Here is a 21,101-nt window from a genome sequence, read left to right on the forward strand (position 1 = left end):
GGGGTGCGTCCATGAACCATTCCTTTTCACGGCATATCTTTCACGATAAAGGACGTGCCCATTATTCGGTAATTTATTCATTTGATGTGTCATTCGAGTTTTTCACAATTTTCAGAAACATCAACTTTTTAAGGTTGTTCCCTTTTTATACGACGGAGATTCTTCCACGCGGAACTTCGAGGCTCCACCTCTGCCGACAATCATCTATTCACGATTTCTCCGCCGAAAGTCAGGGCTTTTCTTTTTCGAATGGCAATCAAAATGGGATGCACGTGACAGAGGAAGTCGTCAACTCTTAGCTGACAGCAACTGACTCCACACACACACGCACAAAAGTGCAAGGTGATCAACAGTTTCAAGTCCTAATTTAACGAGCACTCAGCATCTTGAACGCGTTGCGCTTCCTTTGAAGTGAAATTCAGTATAAAGGATGCGATAATAACGTTATGGCTACATCCATTTGCCAATTAGCATACGACGCTCTATCAAGACCGAAGCAGATCAAAGGAAATTTTTATTGGAATTTATTGGCACGAAAATAAAATAGGGGGGGTAACCATTTTGACAGTAGAAATTGTGCAGCCCCGATAATCGGCTTGATTGCTATCATTACAACCGGGTTATTTCATAAGCTAAAGCCTGCAATTTTTTCGACTGAAAGTACTGTAACTGAGTTTGTGGAAAATGTGCATCACGCCGTTAGAAAATGTGGGTCGTTATATTCCGAACCCGCATGTTCACCAAATTATTACATTCGTACTAAGAAAATTGGGTTTTTTTTTTTTTTACGAATCCGTGACGCACGATAAATTTCGTTCGTTGACACACCTGTGCCAAGGAAGATACAGTAAGAATCGATAGCGGTCGGCTGGACGCAACGCGCAAGTCACACGAAACTTGAATGGTGTTTCGATAGCGCACATGCGCACTATTCGTCACGATGAAACCAATCCATTATACCATACAACCAAGTATACCTCCTGATAATTTTACATGCTATCGTGTAACTGTCATCAAGTTCTCCCCTCCTTTTCGTATAAATAACATGTGCAATTTGTAGACGGGGAGGGTTTAGTTGAAGCAAATCATGCAACGTTGACCGGTAAACATGACGGGGAGCAATGCGATGGTTATCTTTTAACATACTCGACATTGCACAGCGGCACATCTAGCATTTCATAAATGTAATTAGCAACAAGATTTTGGCAGTGTGCGTCACGCTGCGTAATTGATAAATGAACAACGAACTCCACCGTGCGCAGTCAGCTGTGGAAATGAAAAAAAATGAAGGATCCGGAGTTATTTGGTTGATGAAAAAAAAACAAAAAAAAAACCCACATCCATGTGGATATTTTTCAGTGATTTTGTTCGGCGCAACTCCATCGGGATACTACGTGCCAGAGGTTAGTTGAAAGCGGCCAATGAGAGGAGGTAGAATGCTCCAGAAAACCTTTCAGCTACAGATGTCGCCCAAGAGTTGGGATTCGTCTGGGTGTTCTTGACACGTTGGCCTTACGGAACCATTGACAGTGAGCTGCCAGAGAGCATGGACGTTGTGTTGCCACAGGGCGTAAGAGTGCGAGTTTGTGCAAGGTGCTCGGGCCTCAACACCTCTTCCTTTGGACGTTGTATCGGTAAGTTGTCCTATTGTGTCCCTGTCGTTGTTTTACTCTTCGCCATCGTTACCGCCCATTTCGAAAGGGCCGTGAATATTCCATCACGGGCCAATTTTTACCACATCAAAGAGGCTCCGTTTAAAGCTCAAAATGAGTCGTCGATTTTCATGCCCTGTCCAAAAAGTATTGATTCGATTCGTCCCGCCCAGCGCTTCATATCTTTGTGTTAGTTAAAGGCTTTTATCGGCCTATTATTATCGTTGTGTAAATGACGATGGTTTTTTAAAAAATAGCCTTACAGATTATTTTATTTGCATCGTAGGTGGAGCGCACTATCACACAGTGTAATCCAGTTCTTCGTGGACGTCCCACATTTCTTCGTGTATCGTCAACAACAACGGACAGTGTTTTGCTCTATCGACGGCAGGGCAATATCAATCCAACAACGCAATGGGCAGTGCTGTGTGGCAACATAGGTAAACAAAATATTTCATTCTTCTCTAAATTTATTATTATGGTGGTTGTTGCGCATGAGTCACATCAAACGATTGTCGGTGTTATCTCCCAGAAGAGCTCTTAGTGCATTCCCCTACATCCTCTTCTAGTGTTTCTTGAATTCATTCATGTTGGATATCGTACGCTTTTAAGCCCATCCCTAAAGGGAACGACCTGTCCGTTTAATGCCGAATTTTTGGCATTCTCAAGCGTTGCCCATTGAAGAGCTTTTCGAATCGATTTCCTACTACTAGTGAGGCGGTTTTAGGATGCAAGTAGCGACATTTTCATAGAAAGAGATGGAGGCAGCGAGCCGTGGAATGCGCTTAAATCGCTCCTTTCAAAAAGAAAAGGAAGGCGAAACATTAAATGATGTGATATTGAAGAAAGAAAAAAGACTCGGAAGAGAGAGAATCAGTCAACTTTTAACTCTGGCATTTCTCTCAACACCCTAGCCTTCTGTTGCCGGAATTTGCATATATGAAAGAAATCGATGGTTTGATATTACCGTCTTATAATCGCTGCAGTCAAGCGCCTCTTGCGAGACTATATTTAAATAAACGTTTCTCCCAAGGAAATGAAAAAGAGATTGTACTGCCAGGGAATCGTTGACGTACACAGTGGGAGATTGTAAGATTGTTATACTATTCGATTTTTCACTCGACAGTTGATCAGATTGCACAAACCCGGGCCTGTTGTAATCGAATTTCAGTCCCAACAACTCGGTTTTCACGAACTTGTAAAGTAGTTATTGCAGTAAATTGCGAGATAATAGGCTTATTATTTCCCCTCTCGTTTCGATGCACTTAAAGCTGTCAACTTTGGCCTTTTTTCTTTCAGTCTTTTAAGTCAAAACGGAACGAAATTATCGCGAATTGTGAGAGTGCGTAGTGCCAGCATTTCATTACACGTACGACGTACACGTCAATCGAAATGTGACCGTCTTCAAATTAAGATGCAGCAACTTGGCTAGCATTTTTAAAAGCCATTTTACGGAGAAAACTTGTTTCTTCCTAGATTGTGTATACCCAAAAGAAAACACTTGATTACTTTGTGTTACGCGTGATTGCAATGGCAGTAGCTCGATAGTATTGATCCGAAATTATTCCGGTAGGCTAGAGCCCCGTGCACAGTAACTAGCCCACCCACAAAAGAAAAGAAAAAATACATAAATCAAAAGAAATAGATTGGTACTAATGATGTGATTATTATTCCATCTGGGTCACACAGGGATCGTCTTCCATCTGTCGCTATTCCCTACGGAGATGCCAGCTTGTGGTCAGTTCTTAAGCAAGTCATCGGCAAAGAACTCTCCAAGATTACGATGCCCATTCAGTTTAATGAGCCTCTTTCATGTAACTATTGCAACGTTACCGGACGAAATGAACGTGACCCAAACATTCATTTTTTTGTTTGTTTTTTTCCCTATAAAAATTCGTAGTTTTACAGCGACTGACGGAATGCATGGAATATTCTTATTTACTGCACAAAGCATCGGAGGCTGTGGATCCTGTTGAACGTATGCAAGTAAGTTTGTCTCTGCTGGAAAAGGGGGGGAAAGAAAACAGACGGCAAGTAATGGACTAGCAAATCGCTTCCCCCCCATCTCATTATGTAGAGAATATCATTTGAATATTTTATCGATTTTTGTTAGTATGTCGCATCGTTTGCTGTTAGTGGTCTTGCATCCAACTGGCTTCGTTTGGGCAAACCTTTCAACCCATTGCTTGGTGAAACGTACCAAGAAGAACAACAAGATTTTAGGTTAGTTTTTGTTTTGCTGCGCATCGTCATTTTGAATTTGCAAATTGTCTAATTCTTTGTCATTTTTTAAATAAAAAAACAAAACAAAACAGAATTATCTGCGAGCAGGTCAGCCATCATCCACCTGTTTCCGCTTTTCATGCCGATTCACCAGATTTTCGTTTTTACGGTGCTATCGATCCAAAAATCAAATTCTGGGGGAAAAGCGTAGAAATTCAACCTAAAGGCGTTTTCACGATCGAGTTACCCAAGTAAGTCACGATCCGAACGAGTTGAAAACTGTCGTACAACTTTCATGCACGGACTGAATTCAATTGCAGATGGAACGAAACGTACACATGGTCAAATGTCAGCTGCTACGTCCACAATATCATCGTTGGAAAACTATGGATGGAACAATACGGGACGATGGAGATTGTCAATCACTCTAACGGTAAACATCTTACCGTATTGAGCTGGTCACCAGTGGGTTTCCACTAATTGTAATGATTGGTTTTCTTCCTTACTTTTAACATTTTTGCATTCGTAGGTTATCGATGCGAATTGAACTTTAAACCGGCAGGCTGGTACTGCAAAGATTTACATCGCGTTGAAGGTTTCGTGCTCGATTCAAGGTAAACTTTGGAGGTTATAACTTCGATGTAGCGATACTAATTATTCTGCATTTTTCAGCAAAGCAAGGAAATCATTCATGTATGGCAAGTGGACAGATAATATGAAAACAACTGACGTCAAATGTAAATTACAATTCATGAAGAGGATTTCACTCTTGAGCAGTAAATATTTGTAACCAATTTTCTTTTGTTGATTTTAGCTTACGACGAGTACAGCACTTCCACATCGAACCGAGCCATCAGGTATGCAGAATGATTAAGTAACATGAATCAGATTTTCAATTCTATTGACGGTCAATAGCAGAAGAGAAAGCGCCAAGGAAAGTGTGACGCATACCCCTCGCAAGATGCTGGCCAAACTGAATAGTTTAACTATCGGTTCATTCAAGCACAGTACAGATGAAGTAAGCTGGGTATTTTTGCACGTTTTACTCCAACATCAGTCTCGTATCGATTCGAAATCAACAGGCAAACGGATCGGATGATGGACATTGTCCACTTGAGCCTCCGGATGGCGAAATTCCGAAATCCAGTTCGACCATTTCGCTAGAAATTCCCAATTCAACCACTTTGTGGGAAGCTGATCCACGACCACCATACTCCCCCGAGGTAAAAAAATCCCCTTCTCCTGAACGTCCTTATTTATTCGCGAATTTTCGATTTCTACCCCGACATGTTGCAGTGCTATCATTTCACGTTGTTCGCGATGGCTTTGAATGAGTTGCCACCGCCCGAAACCGGAATCAAAGTATGTCCAACAGACAGCCGGTTTCGACCGGATATCAGACTGATGGAAGAGGGACAGATTGAACGGGCCGCTCAAGAGAAAACGCGCTTGGAGGAAAAACAACGAGAATCCCGTAAAGCTCGCCGGAGTCGTAAAGAGAAAGAGGAAAAAGCCAGGTAAGAACAAAATAATAATAATAAATCATTTCTTATTTGTAATATCGGAAGAAAACGAATGAAATGAGAGATCTGCATGTCGTAGATGGTTTAAACTCGGCGTTCATCCGCTAACAAAACAAGAAAGTTGGTTCTATTGTGGAGGATTCTGGGAAACGAAAGAATATCAAGCACTCAATATTTTCTAAAAAAATCTAAAAGCAAATCATATATATATATATGCTAGGTGTACACTGTTTATGTTGATGCTGTTTAGAGATGACATCAAAAGTAGATCTGTTTAAGAGGCTGTGGTTGTAGACCCGTGCGCATTATGTATCCGCCCACCCCACCTACCCTCTCCCTTGCTCGTCAAGATCTATTCATAATCTCAGCTTATGGACGACCTAAGTTGGTGATTTGTAATGGAATCAGGGACACGTGCTGTAACCGCTAATGTTTAACCTTTGTATTGTGATCCACAAACCCTAATCAGTAATCGTCGCACACAACTACCTGCCCACAGTCCTATATCCTAGTGCTGTAAAATCACGTCATGAAAAAGAAAAATATACGTTTCGCCAATGGGAGAAGAAAAGCTGCAAGATGACCATACAGGTACTTTTTGAAATGGGCATTACATGTCTTAATGAGCTACTGATTTGTAAAAGTGAAAGAACTTATGACGTTTAATTGGCTTTGAGTTAACAAGGCAGACGAACAGGTAATCGCTTCTAATAATTAGTCGTCTTCATCGTGTTCTTAAGCAATTCTTTTTCTTCTCCCCATCAAGGCCGAATTGGAAGAATGTATTTCATACTCTATGCAAAAAGGACCGATGTCGACGTCAGCTTATCGAGCGGTGTAATTTAGTCAACACGCGCATCATGTTGGTGTAACCTAGTCGACCTATAGCTGTTCTACTAGGCACAGCGCATTAAGGGAACTCGTTTGAGTGGATTCTCCTGTCAGTCGGTGACATCATGTGCTTTTAAACGGACGTATTGACGTTGTTGAGCCATGCCAAGCGGTAAATCAACTTGTTCTGCAATAGTTTCACCTTTCTTTTCTTTGCCCAATGCAAGGGTCGGCTCGAATATTCCCGTTGAGAATCGTAAAGATGCTTGGATTGCAGTTAATGTGACGCCATCAAATCCATTGCTCGATCGTTTTCAGACAACGGTGAATCAGATCCCTTTGCCCCACTGTGGCCCCCGTTCGCTAGAAAAATCGGGTCAAAGAAAAGAGAAACGTTTCTCTTCTTCTTCTCTTTGGAAGAGATTTGCTCGAACGACTACCGGTCATGGCTTTGCTAGGATGGTGGACACCGAGGAACACAAGTACATGAGGATATTCTGGGTGACAGTAATCGCCTTACTCTTGTCTGGCCTGCTGACTTCTATTGTAATCATAAGTTACGAAGAACTCGTAATTCGTGAGATTCGTAGAGAGTTTATCGTTCAGAACAACAAAACCATGTTGCTACCGGACATTCACATTTGTGACACGTCCCTCTTTAACCCAACCAAACTTGAAGGTAACTTTTTTGCGTACGTTTTCCTTTCATTTTGTTAGTGAATAATGAGTGACATTTTTTATTTATTTTAGAGATGGGTTTCAACAACACGATGGCTTCGTATTTAACTCTGGCCCTTTCGCATCTGTTAGCGTCGCGTGCCATTGTGGAGGACATGGTAAAGCGGAAACGTCTCGATATGGAATTCCGCCGCTTGATGAAAGGCAAAACGATTTCGGATGTTTTCGAACGGACCACCTTACGGTAAATACGCTAAGAAAAAGGACATTGTAACTTGTTTTCAACGTTTCTTTTCAACAGATGTGAAAACATCGTACTGGGCTGTACGTACGATCGTGTTCTCTATTCCGGCAACAAATGCTGCTCGAAATTCTTTGGCAATCGTCGCTACGTCACTGACTTGGCTGCCTTGTGCGTCTCGACTCATTTTCAACCGCCTCTCGAAGAAATTTTCGATAGTCAAATCTATGGTTTTACCGCCTATCTGAAGACCAATGTCGTCGATAGATTCGGTATCCAAAAGCTCTTTCTTTAATCACGGCATTATAAATATGTGTCAAGTTTTTTAATGGCACAATTATGCTAATAGATGAATGTGTTATTCCTTCAACAGAATTCGATTCAACCATCATCTCCAGCAATGTGGCATCAAGGCGTGGAATAATGTATGCTGTATCGGACTCTATCACGGCTGTTAATCCCACAATCTCTACAGCTGGTCGCTACCTTAAGGTTAGATAAAAATGTGTGTCGGTGGTTTAATTTAACAAACGGTTAATCGTTCCATCTAGCCTGGGACGTGGACCGCTGTTTCGATATCGTTGACCAGGGTAAGCTGACCACCCGGAATTAAGCATTCAGTTTCGTTTAAATCATTGTCTTCAACGTCTAGACGGATAATACTGAGCTGCAACAAGGAATGTTATCAACCCATTCTTGCGTATCTCCAGAATCCCCTGATCATTTGCATCTCGTACCCAATCATAATGTTTACAGCCAGCGCAACTGTGTTTTCGCCGCCACTCGCTTAGCACTTGAAGCCAAACTCAATTGCTCTCGTTTCCGTTTTCATAGAAAGGGTTAAGTATTAGCTTATTTGTGATGATAGGTAATATTGACTTGACACACAATCATTGTTGGTACAGGTCTCTTGACTACGTGCTACCCGGATATGATGATCGATGTTCATTCACCCGAGCTCGCTCACGAAATCAAGACGAGAATTCAAGGTATAGATTTCAACGATATTATCAGACGTACAATGAACGAGCCTATTCTTTGAACAGATTGCCCAGAGGATTGCATTTTTGATAACTATCACGTCTCCTCTTCGTCAACCCAATTGGATTTAGGCGATCATGACGATATGCATGTGGACGAGAAGCACGATGACAGTGTCCTTCACACAGCTATTCACTTCTATTATTCATCGTTTAGTTTCACTATTATCAAAAACCATCCCGGAAGCCTTGTCAAATGGCTAAGTAAATTATGATATCCTTTTTTTCCGTTTTGATTCGTTAATCTGATAAGTTGATTTAACCGAACAAAGTTAATTTTACTTCTATGCAGGTGATGTTGGAGGAAACATGAGTCTGTTCTTGGGGGCCAGCTTCGTTACGCTTTTGGAGATCGCAGTTCTATTTTTCCGTTGCAGTCAAAGATGTTTGAAACACAAGATATTCAAGACAACCATTTTCCATCCGCCATTTGCATCCGAGCAAAGCTGATGGATGAAACCCAAATCGGAAAAGTTTCAAACATCACGCACAGATGCTTGTACGTAAAAGAGGTGCGAACAAGACTTCATGCTGCAAGTTAAACATGAATGCAAGGATCCATGGTAATATTTGTTCTTATGAAATTATCTCCAAGTATTAATTCTATGTGACTTGATGACGATTATTATCTTTATTCGTATTTAAACGTCAGTGTCCATCAATTCTTATTGCAAGGCCAAAAAAGCTAAAGATTATAAATTGATTGAAAGTACAAGGTTGGAGTGACACACAAAAAAAAACCCATTCGTTATTTATGGCTAACGAGACCAAAAGCTATCCTTCTCAAAAAAACAAAAAAAACAACTACCCGATACACATTAACTTCTAAAATGCAACACTTAAGGGCAAGTGCAGCATTTAGAAAGACCTTTTCAATTCCCTTTTTCGACTTCAGTATCCAAATTGACTTATTTGGCTAAAAGCCACTCGACTTTGGAAGCTCATTGAATGTTTACGTTCGCCCATTCAATCTATGGCTCTTCAACACGAAACAGGACAGTGACATGGCTAATGGTGTCTTTTTCCATTTCGTGCGTAAAAGACTGGCCTAACTCAAGGCTATACAGTCAGCTACGCAAATTTAAGCGGGAAAGAAAACTTTCGTAGGTGATGCAATTCCCTTAATTTTTTGCGCATTATATACTTAGCCCGGAAATATCGAACGTCGTTGCGTAACCCGATGTGTTAGCAACTTGAAAGTTTTCGATTTTCTTTTCTTGGAAATTTCCGGAGGGTTACGGTACGGTAAAAGGTACAAGTTTTAGCTCCCAGCCTTCTCTATCGTGTTTTCTGCTTTTTCCATGTGGACTAGTCGACCCCTTGGCACAACTTTCTCATTTAGTTTCAAAGTGTTCAGTGAATAGTTCAAAAAGGCAAGGACAAGTGAATTGGCCTTACATTTTACGACAAATCAATAACTTTGCATCAGTTTTGTAACATCGTTATGCCGAAAGTAGCAGGTTTATTGATTTGGCCTTAATATGGTGATGTTACGAGCTAATCATCAAATGTTTTTAATGATTGAAACCGTACCGTGACAAATGATACATAGTGAACTCGGGGGAAAATAAAAGGAAGAACGAAAGTGAAGGTTTTTTTCAATGCAAAGCATCCCGATCCGTTACGTGAGAGGAAAATAGACAGAGAAAGAGTCGTTAGTGTGAAAACAAGCATGAAATGGATACCGGATTGGAAAGTCGTCGTTAACAGGCAAAGTATATCGCGAATTCCGTAACACAGCGATTGCTTTCCTCTTGTTTTTGTGGTTTGTAGCCTAGAAATCAACCGATATTGAATTTAAAGTTAAATAATGATGGAACGATTACGGAAAGTTTGTCATTGTCTATGAAAATGTATTGCCGCATAGTAGATGCTGGTAGACAAGAATAAATTAAAATCATTCAGCAACCTCTGACTTGTCCTTAGGCAGGAATGACTTCCTCATCAATTATTATGTGTCCCGATGATAGAGCATTTCGGCACCACAGGATCATTTGTGCGAATGTTATCATCTCGAAGCTCAGCAGTGATTCCTTTATCGATTTGTTTTCGCTACGCTGAATGATGAAAGAAACAACGTGATAGGCTAGCTGGATAGGTTGCGCCGGCGCTGATTCTCACCAGCAGTTGATGGAATGTGGCGTGAAAAATACCAGCCTCCGACGATGCTGTTGTTCCCTCAACGAGAGCAGCCATGTTGAACATCCCATTCTAGTTTGAGCGTTCAAGATGAACTGTCTTGCAAAAACGAAGAGCCAATCAGACACGACAGAGACAACAGGCGGACATCTTGAAAATTCCAAAGACGTCATCATAGCTGTTACGCAACACCATCGAACCCTGAATTCAAATGGAGGCCAGAAGCAAACAAGTACCAGCAGCCGAAAGGAATCTTCCCGCGGGACAAAGACGATCGTGAATTTGGAATCGGAGGAAATGTCTCCGTTGAAAAACTATTTAAACACCTTGTACGGCATTGCTGATTGCGACGCCAGCGCTAAACTTGTGCGCATTATTGAACCTGTAAGTCAAATTTTCGTTGGTACTTGTTCGCTCAATCGTTACGTTTGATTCTATGTTTGTAAATGGAGAACGAAGAAGAATACTTTGACAGTCTGGCGAAGGAAGCCTCGCAGAGTAAGAGCGAAATTGAATGCTGGCATGTTCACCGTCAGTGCTTTGCCTGGTCCTTCGGCATCGGATCGTTGATTGTTTTACTAGGCGTGACATGTCTCGCGTTGGGTTTTCTACTTCCTCGTCATTCAGCGCTTGTTAATCACGTGGAACCCGATTTTAAAAAAGAGACCTTGGCTCACTTTAACAAAGGCGAAGAGAACATCGTCGATCGCAAGGCTGTCGAGCACAACAACGTGCTGGACACGATGAAAGTAAGTGGTGGGATGGCCGTTTGTTTTGGTTCCTTGTTGCTCCTGATGGCTTTCATTTTACCTCCTGGAAACCACCCGTTGAAATGGACCGACGAGGAAGATCATCCAAACATTCACCAGCTCAACGAGGCTCTCAGAAATTGTGGATTCTAATTGTTTTCGTCTAACTCTATACATTTCTATACTGTGTGTGTTTCTAGTCAACATCACCTTAAATTTTGTACTTTTTTATTGTACCTGACGTCGGCCACGTCTCGAGAAAACTCGTAAGCCGCTGAAATGGAGTTTCAAACTTGTTTTTCCTTTGTTCCAAGCTGTCTAGCTTCAGAAGCAGTCTCATTGCATTTCTATTCGTAGGCTTCAACTTTAAAATTATGCTCTACATTACACTTTATTAGACATTTTTCTATTGTCACACTCATCCCGAAACGAATAACAATTGTGTGCCGCATTTATTCTTGCTGTGAAATATAGCCTACACGTTATTACCTGGTTTCAATCCATTGTTTTGTCAAATATTGAAACACCTAAAATTTGTATGGAATCTGTCCGCCGTGATTTTTCGTCCAGTCCAGCATATTAACAACATTTTCACGTGTCACTGCCTCTCATGGGGAAAATATCTCTGTGCAGCGTTATCGTCCAATCTTGTCGAAATGACAGGCAGTTCCGGCGGAAAGAGTGCGTATGACAGAAGTTGGCTGATTGCCATATCCTTGGCGAAGAAGTTTCGAGCGCGCAAAAACATGCAACTTTTTTCCATATCAGTTTGTTCAATGGAAACTTTTTGGAACTGTCGGCTCTAGAACTGAGTAATCCAGCAAACTATCTTGCTACATTTCTGTGTTGGTCCTATCCAATCACATGATGGTGGATAAGACAGGATCTACGGATTGCCATCTAATGTAATGCTTTTTATTTCATCTCTTGCTTCGGCGGGATAAGCGACGATATTATATACGAGAATGGTGAACCCCTCGAGCCAAACGTATGAGAAAACTATTCATAAACCACGCGCCATTTTCATTATATTGCAAGATTTTTTAGTCCAAAATGACGCTGGCCATAATATGCGTATGTCATAATTTGAATATGCTGAAAGCTCAAGTGTCAGAGCGTTTCACTATAGTTCCAAGCAAAGATGGTCCAAATCGAACATTCCGTTACGTTAGTGTGGCTGCAATAAGTTGGGTTGGCAGATCTGGATTCTTTTTTTGTGTAAAGATAACGGAAATCCTTTTGTGCAATCTTAAGTTTGATTTTGCAGTAAAGGAATATGGTTTAATAAAATTTAGGGTGCTGTCCTAAATAATATCAACAAACGTCCTTTTCTGTAACTTTTCTTCCGAGATCGGATAAAATAAATTGCTATACGTTTATGTATCACACACATCACGTACGAATGGCGGAATAGATAACTTAACTATACCCTCCCTGCGTCTTTCAAATTCTAAATGTGGTGGAATAGATTGAAAAAAATGCAAATTACCCAGTTCTTGTCTGAGAAAATGAAACCACGACGCGACAGAAAACTATTCTTTTGCCTCCAGGAGAAAGTGGGGGAATGGCCGTTCATTCCGAATTTTCCGTACCACTACCCTAAACTTCCACGTGCAGATATCATTCAAGGGCAGAGGTAAGTGCGGAGAATGGGTGATCATTTTAGGAAAGGTAGGGCGTAGAAAGCCGCATTCAACAACAGTGAAGCACCGTAAACTATTCAGCTTAAATAAGTTGTCTCATCACTGTGCAACATTACAAGCAAGCATCTTGCCGTGTTCATCGTCTGATATTTTCAGCAGACTTTACGGGTACAGTTTCTAAAATACGTAAGATGTAGACGACAATTCAATCAAATGATTTACATTTCATTTTTCAACTGTCAGTTATATCTGTATTTGTATTGGAACGCAATTTAGTAGGATTGCGTACAGTACGCCATGTATAGTTTCTTATATTTTCATTGTTGGTTGTTTGTAAACAATGTTACCAGCCGTGCTGTATTACAATAATTCCGCGATCGATTAGAGTCGGGGTACGTAACCTCAATAGAAGACTTACGTCAGCAGGAATTAGAAAACAAAGACGGGATCTAGGGTACCGGAATAGGTATCGTAAGTACAAAAAAGTTGGGAGCTTTTAAACTAGCATCTTTCGTATTGCTTGTTCTTTCGATAAAAGCCGACAAAACTAATAAATCATACACTTAGTACGACAGCCGACTGTTCGACGTAACATAAAAACAACACCGTTTTTGTAGTTTATCGCCAACCCAGATGAAAAAGGCTCGTGACAAATCGACATCTAGTAAGTTCCTTTAAAGAAATGAACGCTTCCCCTGTACCCTCTAATAAATTATTCCCGAATTTTCTTGTTTCGCTAAAAGCTTTTTAACTTGTTTGAACGATGGTCCAAGTTTCGCACAGCCGTCAAACACTAACCAGGTTATTGAGGATGGCCTTCCTTTCTGGGACGCTTCCTGTCCGATTCTAGTTCATGGTTTAGTCGTTTCCGAGTTAGCCTTCCATTTGCCTCTCAGCTAACTCGTCTCCGCCAATCCACGAACGAATTTTACATTTGAATCACGAATCGTACAAGTATTTCATGTGTCCCGATTGCTCGGATGAAATAGACTCGATGGGCGTTGGCAAAAATCTTAAAGGTTTCAGCAATCGGTTGGGCACCGGTTGTAAAGCAGAAGAAGCTTCTCTCGGCGATAGCGGTGAGTTGGCGGACCTGGTTAAGTCTACGAACATGCCAAAGCTCGTACTGAATTCTGGCAAGAATTCCAAGAAAGGTTGGTCATGGTATAGAACTCCATCAACGGAAGCAGTTGAAGGCAAAGATCCATCACCGTTTGAAATCTGGAGGAAGTTTGTACGCACAACAACCGGACACGGTTTCGCTCGGATCGTGGATACGAACGAACACTGGCAGCTGAGAGTCTTTTGGGCGATAGTTGTCCTTTTACTAGTCGCTGGATTGTTAATATCCGTTTTCATCATCAGCTACGAATCACTGGTGGTCCGAGGATTGCAAAGAGAGTTCATCGTCCAGTACAACAATACGATGTACTTGCCAGATATCCACATTTGCGACACGTCACTCTTCAGCCGCTCTGCACTCGAATGTATAGTTGAATCATTACACAGAACATTTAATTTATTGCAATTTTTTTTAACGCCCTTTTTTTATGTTTGGCAGCTATGGGATTTAATAAAACCATGGGCAGCTATCTGGCGTTAACACTTTCACCGATGTTGGCTTCACGTTCACTGCGGAAAGACATGAAGAGACGTCAAGAATTAGAAATAATTTACAATGTATTGATGGAGAATAGGACTATCCACGATGTCTACGAAAGAGCAACCCTTAAGTATAATGTTTTCTCTATTTAACTTGTTATTGGCTGTATCGAGATGAAGACAATTATTTGAAATGTTAGATGCGAAAATATCATCCTTGGCTGCACCCACGATGTTACTTCTTACAACAGCTTTCAGTGCTGTCAGAAAATTTTCGGCAATCGGACCTACGTCACTGACTTGGCTACGATGTGCGTTTCCACGGCAAAACAGCAACCTCTTGAAGAGATATTTGCGTCGCAGATTTATGGCCTGACTGTTTACCTCAAAACAAATACTCACGACCGATTCGGTAAAGTTAATCTACCTCTTGAATGCCATAGAAGTGTGCTATAGTGCATCTCAGAAACACAATGTCAAGAAGGGATAACTTTCATGGTAATTCCGATTTCTTTCACGCCCAGAGTTTGATTCGACCATCGTTACGAGCAATGTTGCATCACGACGCGGCTTACTTTATGCCGTGTCCGATCCGATCACGGCCGTCAATCCCATCGTTTCAGCAGCTGGGCATTACATGGCACCAGGTGGGTTCAATACCATGAACGATATTGACGTCTTTGGATTGAAACATTTTCTTTAAATCATTTTGCAGGCAAATGGGCTGGTGTTTCCATCTCTTTCACAAGGGTATGCGTCCCTGTCAGAATTTCAAAGTTTATATTGCGATGTTAAATATTGCGCTTGTGTTGTATTTTGAATTTAGACAGACAATTCGGAATTGCAAACGGGCATCTTATCGCCATACTCTTGCGTGCCATCTGGAACGACTAGTCACTCGCACTTGGTACCCAACTATGACGTTTACAGCGAAAGAAATTGCATCTTCGCCTCGGCTCGAGTTGTCCTCGAAAGGAAATTTAATTGCACCATTTTCCGTTTTCGTAAAACTCACCAACACGGTAACTATGACAGGAAGCAATTACATTTTATTATTGCTACTGACGTGACCTTACCAACTGATTTTTAGTAAACGTTACTCCGTGCTGCGATCCTGATATTATGATAGGCGCCTATTCATTGAACCTTGCACAGAAAATCAAGAGACAGTCTGCCGGTAAGTTTCAGCTTTTTTTACAGAACTTTGTAACAACTTGAAATGTCAGCGATTATTTCTCATGTCCATATGAAATTCAGGTTGTCCAATAGATTGCATTGTCAATGATTACAACTTGTATTCAACTCCGTCGCAACTTTATTTGGGCGATCAGGATGAGTTTTTCGAAGGACATAAAAACGGTGAACATGTTGTGTACAGCGCTATTCACTTCTTCTATCCGTCTTTCAGTTATACGGTGATCAAGAACCATCCACAACGTCTCGTCAAGTGGCTGAGTATGTCTGTCGTATACATAGGTTTTTCTTACACTATTCTTGTTTTCCTCATGTTTGTCTCCTTCTATGTTGAACCAGGTGACGTCGGCAGCAACATGAGCCTCTATCTCGGAGCTAGTTTTGTTACGCTTTTAGAATTCATCGTTCTTGTTTTGCGTTGCGCTCGGTTTGCGTTTCAGAATTAGAAAATATTTTCGTCCTGTATTTGTAGTCGGACATTTTTATAGCCGTCTAACGGTTCACCAAAGCGTAGTACTTTAAGTTAAAGAGGGAAAGTGAATCTCTTTAACTTTTATTAAGCTAGAGTTGCCTATAGTGTCGGAAGATAAGCGCGCGGTAAGATGGAATGTACCCACCTGAGCTTGTTTAGCCTCGTTTGTGCTTACCAATGGATGGCTGTTTGACGTAATTAAATCTTTTAATACTCACTTCACTTTTGCAGGGTTTTATTCGCCAGATATGAGCGACAAGATGTGCTACATCGGGTGTTAAACTCTTTGCTGTATGTTTCAATGTTCAAACCACATCAGCGAATTTATAATTCTCGCAGATTTTCAAGATAACGTGTTGTTGACATTTTTCTATTTCATGTTTTACCATTTAAAGGAAACACTACTACCATTAGCATTATTGTTTTTCTTCAATGTTATTCTTCGATCCGTTCCTAACTTTAACTGGGACAATTGATGTTGTCTCGAGTACGGCCCACTGAAGTCTGTTGATCACAGCACTCCATCTCTTTTAGCATACAGCCCTTTGGACCATTGGAGATTTAAAACCCGGCTGAGCCTTAATAGAAATCTATCCCACACAGTCGTGAAACAATGGAATAGACCTTTTACCAACAATACACATTTGCAGCAATTCACATAGAAGATGGATTGGAGTGCATTTCGATCGATCACCCGCACTTTAATAGCGCTCCAAGTTGCGGAGCTTGAAGGGCCTGCATTTTTTCTTCAAAAAAATAAAAACTTGAGAAAAAGATAAATAGATAACCAAAAAAGTAGGATAAAGAATTATGAAATATCTGGATTCCGTATAGGCTACAGTGGTTTCGGTTTTCAATAAAAACTTCCCTTATGCCTTTATTGATCAAACCAGTTTGCGAAAGCTCTTGACATAAATTACAAATTCATGTGGCAACCAGCTAAGCGTCACAAACATTCTATTTCCTTGCTAAAACATACATGGGCCCGAGTTCAGTGACGCAAATCGCTTTTGCGCATTCTTTTGTTTTTGTCTCTGACATTTTACTTACAATTTACAGAACACCTTTCAACTTGTTGTGTTAATTGAAATGGCTCACAGCTGTGTGTGCAAGACTTCATTTTCCAGTGCAAGTATTCCGAATTTGTGTAGATTATTCTTCATCTGGTTGTGAACGTAAGGCTATAATGCAACAACTCCAAGGTTAATGGACTTATAAAATAGTGAAACCTGTAGTGAAAAGTTATTGCTGTTCAATGACCTCCATTGCAATTCAGATCGATTTTAATTTCACACTTGATAGTGGATGACCTTGGTTTGACTTTGAAGTTGCAAGTTAATCAGTGGGAGGCACATCCGCTCATAAGTTAAAGTACCACAATGCAGAATAAAACAGAATGGAAATTGTCAATAAAAAGTGCATGTTCAGATGGTGAAAAACGAAGATTTCTCAACAGCTTCACCCAAGAAAAACTAAAAAGGTAAGTAGCTCAGTTTTTGATTAGTTTTTCTTTCAAATTTCCATTAGAGTCATGGAAAGGATAGCGTCGTAGTTGCGTTGATTTCTATGTTAAACAGTCCACCACCGAAAAACTTTTCTAATTAACGTTTAGTAATTAACGCCCTGTAAAACTTATTAATTGAATGTCTAACATTATTGGGTGTTTTGAGAATTCATCCAAATTGGAATGGTAAGCATTCGTAAAGAAGAGTCTAAAGGTTATCAGTCATATGCAACGTAAAGAAGTAACATACTACCGACCGACTGCTTGACTCCGATAACACACAATATCGGTAACTTCACAAAACACATGGTGGATTCACAGTATTGTTGACTTTATTAAAGTTTAGTATAGGGCTTGATTGGGTTCATTTGCAGACCCACCTCACGGACGCAGGCTTTTACATGCGCCTATATCGACATTACATATATCAATACGTAAGTCTCGATTCCCGTTTCCTTTATTTTTCATATCAAATGAATAATAATTCTATTACAAAATCAGCATTTTCGTTTGTAATAACCTGCAGTATTAGTCTTTTTTTTTTATCCATTAGGAATGAAGGTCGGTAAAATGTCTAGTACAGCAGAGGCATCCCAATAACCTCGAAAGCCATATACAACGCATTCGTATGATTACTGATAGGAATGTGGCCTTCGTGACGTTCATTGTGGGTTTTAGATCCAATCAGCTAGTTCCCATGCTATTCGCTTAGCCGTTTTTTTATGACGTACAGGTCATAACAAAAAAATTTGGATTGCTTTTATCGAAGACTACGCAGGCGGATTCGTAAAGCAGAGAACAAAAGGGAAAGAATGTGAGCTGGATGCAGTTAAGACCTTCCATGCAGTATATTAACCGTAATCACTTAAAGTTTTCTACCGATTCTATACCTTTATGCCATTCTGCCGTATCATTTGATGTCGGATACATGAAGGCAGTTTAGTAGTTAGGTGGAAATGATTACCAGCTGGAATCAGAGCGAGCGAGAATCAGTACCTCTTAAGTAAAGTTGACTATACGCATTTCTAGCATCCCTCTAATGATAATGTCCGGGTTACAAGACCTTATTTAAAGTTTAGCCGTCTCTTGCATAGAATCTCGTTGGCCGATTCTCATTTATGCTATGCTTTGAACTCAGAACTTCAAACTATTTCGATTCTTTTGTCAGTTGAGAGGACTGAAATTTTATTCTGTTCCTATTCCCATTCTCGAGCTCATTTGATTCTTCTTCTCATAGCTTAGGCCTCTATTGCTTTTTTCCTAATTTCTTCTTTGAGCGCCTGCGTCACTTGATCCAACGCTTTTTTCCCGTTTGATGCGAACACATAAATAGTCCACGGTTCTGCCTCGATTCGCATACTCTTCGTTTCCAAGCGGTTGCCTCCTATAAGCTGTAGATGTTATTTTTTAAACACATAATGCAAGTTTGACGATCCGGAGAACCACCCGCACCGTGTCCCCAGAAACGGCCCTTTATCCTCTCTTGCCAAGGGAACTGAAAACTTTGTCCAACTGCCACAAGATAGTACCCAAACTTGTGTAGGATCTAGTTAAACAGGAGTGCGACGCAGTACAGGTGGAAGAGAGGACAGAAAGGTTCAATCCATACGGGAAAAAAAAAAAAAACCTTTCAGTAAAGGGTGATGTGTGCAACCTACGTGTATTTGCCGGGATAGCTTGCGCCGGCGCCAACCAACAGCGATGACGTCGTCTATCTCTATAAGCGAACATCAGCCTCCGACGGTTTCACTGTTTCTCCAGCAACAGCACAATACTCGACGCCATATTGAACGCCCCATTCGAGTTTGGCCGTTCGCGATGGAGTGTCTTGCAGAAACCGAGGCTGAGACTGATACAGCGGAAACAACGGAAGAGCAGCCCGGAAATTCAGAAAGCTTGACCGCAGCCGCCGCTACGTCTCGGCAACCGGTAGCGAACGTCAAAAAAGACTGTTACATAAAACAAGCGGGTACAAAAAGTGGCCAAAGTACCAAGCAGTCGCTGGACGGAACGAAGAAAATTGTGGAGGCGGAAACCGCGGGATGTGCTCCATTCTTCGGTGTGAAACACTACCTGAACAACTTCTACGGCATCACAGATGGCGATACCGACGCCAAAATTGTTCGCATAATCGAACCGGTAAGGCTGCAATTTGCCTACCATTTATTTCGGATTTATTTCATTAATCTTATTTCTCTGTCTCCTTGAAGGAGGACGAAGATGACTACTTTGCCATCCTGTCTGCCGGAGCTGGGCACAGCAAAAGTGAGGTCGAATGTTGGCACGTTCACCGTCGCTGCTTTGCGTGGTCATTCAGCGTTGGATCGTTGATTGTTCTGCTGGGTGTGACGTGTCTTCTGCTGGGTTTCCTGCTTCCCCGTCACTCAGTCCTCGTTAGTCAAATGGAGGACAATGATGTGAAGATGTGGATGTCAGCCCATTCAAGCAATAGCGAACCGTCTATTTCATCATTTAACATCCTCGACCGTCAGGCTATGGAGCATAACAACGTGCTGGACACGCTAAAAATGGGCGGCGGGATAGCTACGTGCTTCGGCTGCTTTTTGCTCCTCCTGACTCTCATTTTCCCACCCGGCAGCCATCCGTCAAAATGGGCAGAAGAAGGAGAGACGTCACAAATCAGTCAGATCAATCAAGCTCTTAAGAATTGTTTACTTTCAGTTCATTCCAAGAATCATCCGACTTTCTTCTATTCCGGACTGGTCGCCTCGACCACCAATGAAAAAATACCAGTTTTCCAGCAGCTTCAGCCCGTTCAACCCAAGGATTAAGTATGTTACATTATTTTAGAAAAACAAAAAATGCAGTAACGATTAACGTTACGACAAAGCGCACGTAACACTGCACAAGAAAATTTCTCTTTTGATTTTCTTGTTATTGATCAACGTGTTTTCGTCTAGATATCATCGGGTTATGAGAGACCGCATTTGAGTGCGTTTCATTTCCTAAACGGTTGATGTCCTGTGTTTTACACATATACAGTACATAAATATTACTTAAAGAAAAATAGACAGTTATATATACCGTACACGTTTGTGAACATTGACATAAGCATCAAGCATTGTCAGTAGATATAATTTTCAATACATATACATAACTGATGTGAAAGCCCAAGCGAACGGAAGAATCCAAAATGCCCACATTGTGTGCTATCGCTATGATAAGAAGTGATTGATCATACTCAGAAATATATTGGCCATAATTGGGACGTGTGAAGGAAGAATTCGAGTTTATGTTTTTATGCAACGTGATATGTTTTCTAACGCCTAGACATCGCTTCCACGTTATCCTCACCTACTGTTACGTATAGTGAGTAATTATTGAGTGCGAACACTGGCGAACACACCCGTTGTGTTTTCGATTGTCAAAAGGGCTACGGGATCGTGACGCATTTACACAAGAAGAAGCATTGACGTCATCACTGGAAACCGGTCAATAAAGCTTGGCCAATTATAAAACATAGAGCCCGGTGAAAGTACTGCATCAATGTATCGACCATACAGTAAGAAACATGTAGAATGCAAGAATAAAGCTTATGGCAATGACCTGAAACGAAAACGGAAGCTTGGTTGGCTTAACTGAAAGGTAT

General features: G+C 41.1%; 5 protein-coding genes across 9 annotated transcripts; all 5 read left to right on the forward strand.

The window, feature by feature from the left end:
- The first annotated feature begins 1,474 nt into the window (after positions 1–1,474).
- Positions 1,475–5,961, forward strand: LOC123475214 (oxysterol-binding protein-related protein 1-like). 2 transcript variants are annotated; one of them, XM_045177565.1, is made up of 14 exons: positions 1,475–1,634; positions 1,939–2,092; positions 3,342–3,466; positions 3,553–3,638; positions 3,766–3,875; positions 3,968–4,126; positions 4,196–4,308; positions 4,405–4,489; positions 4,548–4,612; positions 4,690–4,732; positions 4,791–4,893; positions 4,958–5,098; positions 5,172–5,392; positions 5,478–5,961. In XM_045177565.1, exons 2-14 carry the CDS (start codon positions 2,067–2,069, stop codon positions 5,578–5,580), a joined length of 1,380 nt encoding a protein of 459 aa, XP_045033500.1. In that variant the 5' UTR covers positions 1,475–1,634; positions 1,939–2,066; the 3' UTR covers positions 5,581–5,961. The 2 variants fall into 2 exon arrangements, with proteins under 2 accessions (XP_045033500.1, XP_045033501.1); XM_045177566.1 differs by having other exon boundaries at positions 4,794–4,893.
- Positions 5,865–10,096, forward strand: LOC123475213. Of its 2 annotated transcripts, none has more exons than XM_045177563.1 (11): positions 5,865–5,989; positions 6,084–6,095; positions 6,165–6,908; positions 6,980–7,151; positions 7,209–7,420; positions 7,522–7,640; positions 7,700–7,738; positions 7,801–7,987; positions 8,054–8,137; positions 8,195–8,392; positions 8,481–10,096. In XM_045177563.1, the coding sequence occupies exons 3-11, from the start codon at positions 6,392–6,394 to the stop codon at positions 8,636–8,638; spliced, it is 1,686 nt and encodes a 561-aa protein (XP_045033498.1). In that variant the 5' UTR covers positions 5,865–5,989; positions 6,084–6,095; positions 6,165–6,391; the 3' UTR covers positions 8,639–10,096. The 2 variants fall into 2 exon arrangements, with proteins under 2 accessions (XP_045033498.1, XP_045033499.1); XM_045177564.1 differs by having other exon boundaries at positions 5,957–6,095; positions 6,165–6,401; positions 6,548–6,908.
- A 66-nt stretch (positions 10,097–10,162) lies between these two features.
- Positions 10,163–11,564, forward strand: LOC123475215. The gene is made up of 2 exons (XM_045177567.1): positions 10,163–10,711; positions 10,780–11,564. Exons 1-2 carry the CDS (start codon positions 10,418–10,420, stop codon positions 11,227–11,229), a joined length of 744 nt encoding a protein of 247 aa, XP_045033502.1. The 5' UTR covers positions 10,163–10,417; the 3' UTR covers positions 11,230–11,564.
- Positions 11,565–12,754: 1,190 nt separating this feature from the next.
- On the forward strand, positions 12,755–16,648 carry LOC123466319. Of its 3 annotated transcripts, none has more exons than XM_032935369.2 (10): positions 12,786–13,383; positions 13,463–14,206; positions 14,281–14,452; positions 14,522–14,733; positions 14,846–14,968; positions 15,037–15,071; positions 15,148–15,343; positions 15,412–15,498; positions 15,579–15,776; positions 15,855–16,648. In XM_032935369.2, the coding sequence occupies exons 2-10, from the start codon at positions 13,681–13,683 to the stop codon at positions 15,959–15,961; spliced, it is 1,656 nt and encodes a 551-aa protein (XP_032791260.2). In that variant the 5' UTR covers positions 12,786–13,383; positions 13,463–13,680; the 3' UTR covers positions 15,962–16,648. The 3 variants fall into 3 exon arrangements, with proteins under 3 accessions (XP_045033485.1, XP_032791260.2, XP_045033484.1); XM_045177549.1 differs by having other exon boundaries at positions 12,786–12,887; positions 14,085–14,206; XM_045177550.1 differs by lacking the exon at positions 13,463–14,206 and having other exon boundaries at positions 12,755–12,887.
- A 2,404-nt stretch (positions 16,649–19,052) lies between these two features.
- LOC116928302 lies at positions 19,053–20,735 on the forward strand. The gene is made up of 2 exons (XM_032935379.2): positions 19,053–19,630; positions 19,702–20,735. Exons 1-2 carry the CDS (start codon positions 19,193–19,195, stop codon positions 20,281–20,283), a joined length of 1,020 nt encoding a protein of 339 aa, XP_032791270.2. The 5' UTR covers positions 19,053–19,192; the 3' UTR covers positions 20,284–20,735.
- Positions 20,736–21,101: the final 366 nt, after the last annotated feature.

The sequence above is a fragment of the Daphnia magna genome, linkage group LG8 (assembly GCF_020631705.1).
Source record: "Daphnia magna isolate NIES linkage group LG8, ASM2063170v1.1, whole genome shotgun sequence".
NCBI classification, from domain to species: domain Eukaryota; kingdom Metazoa; phylum Arthropoda; class Branchiopoda; order Diplostraca; family Daphniidae; genus Daphnia; species Daphnia magna.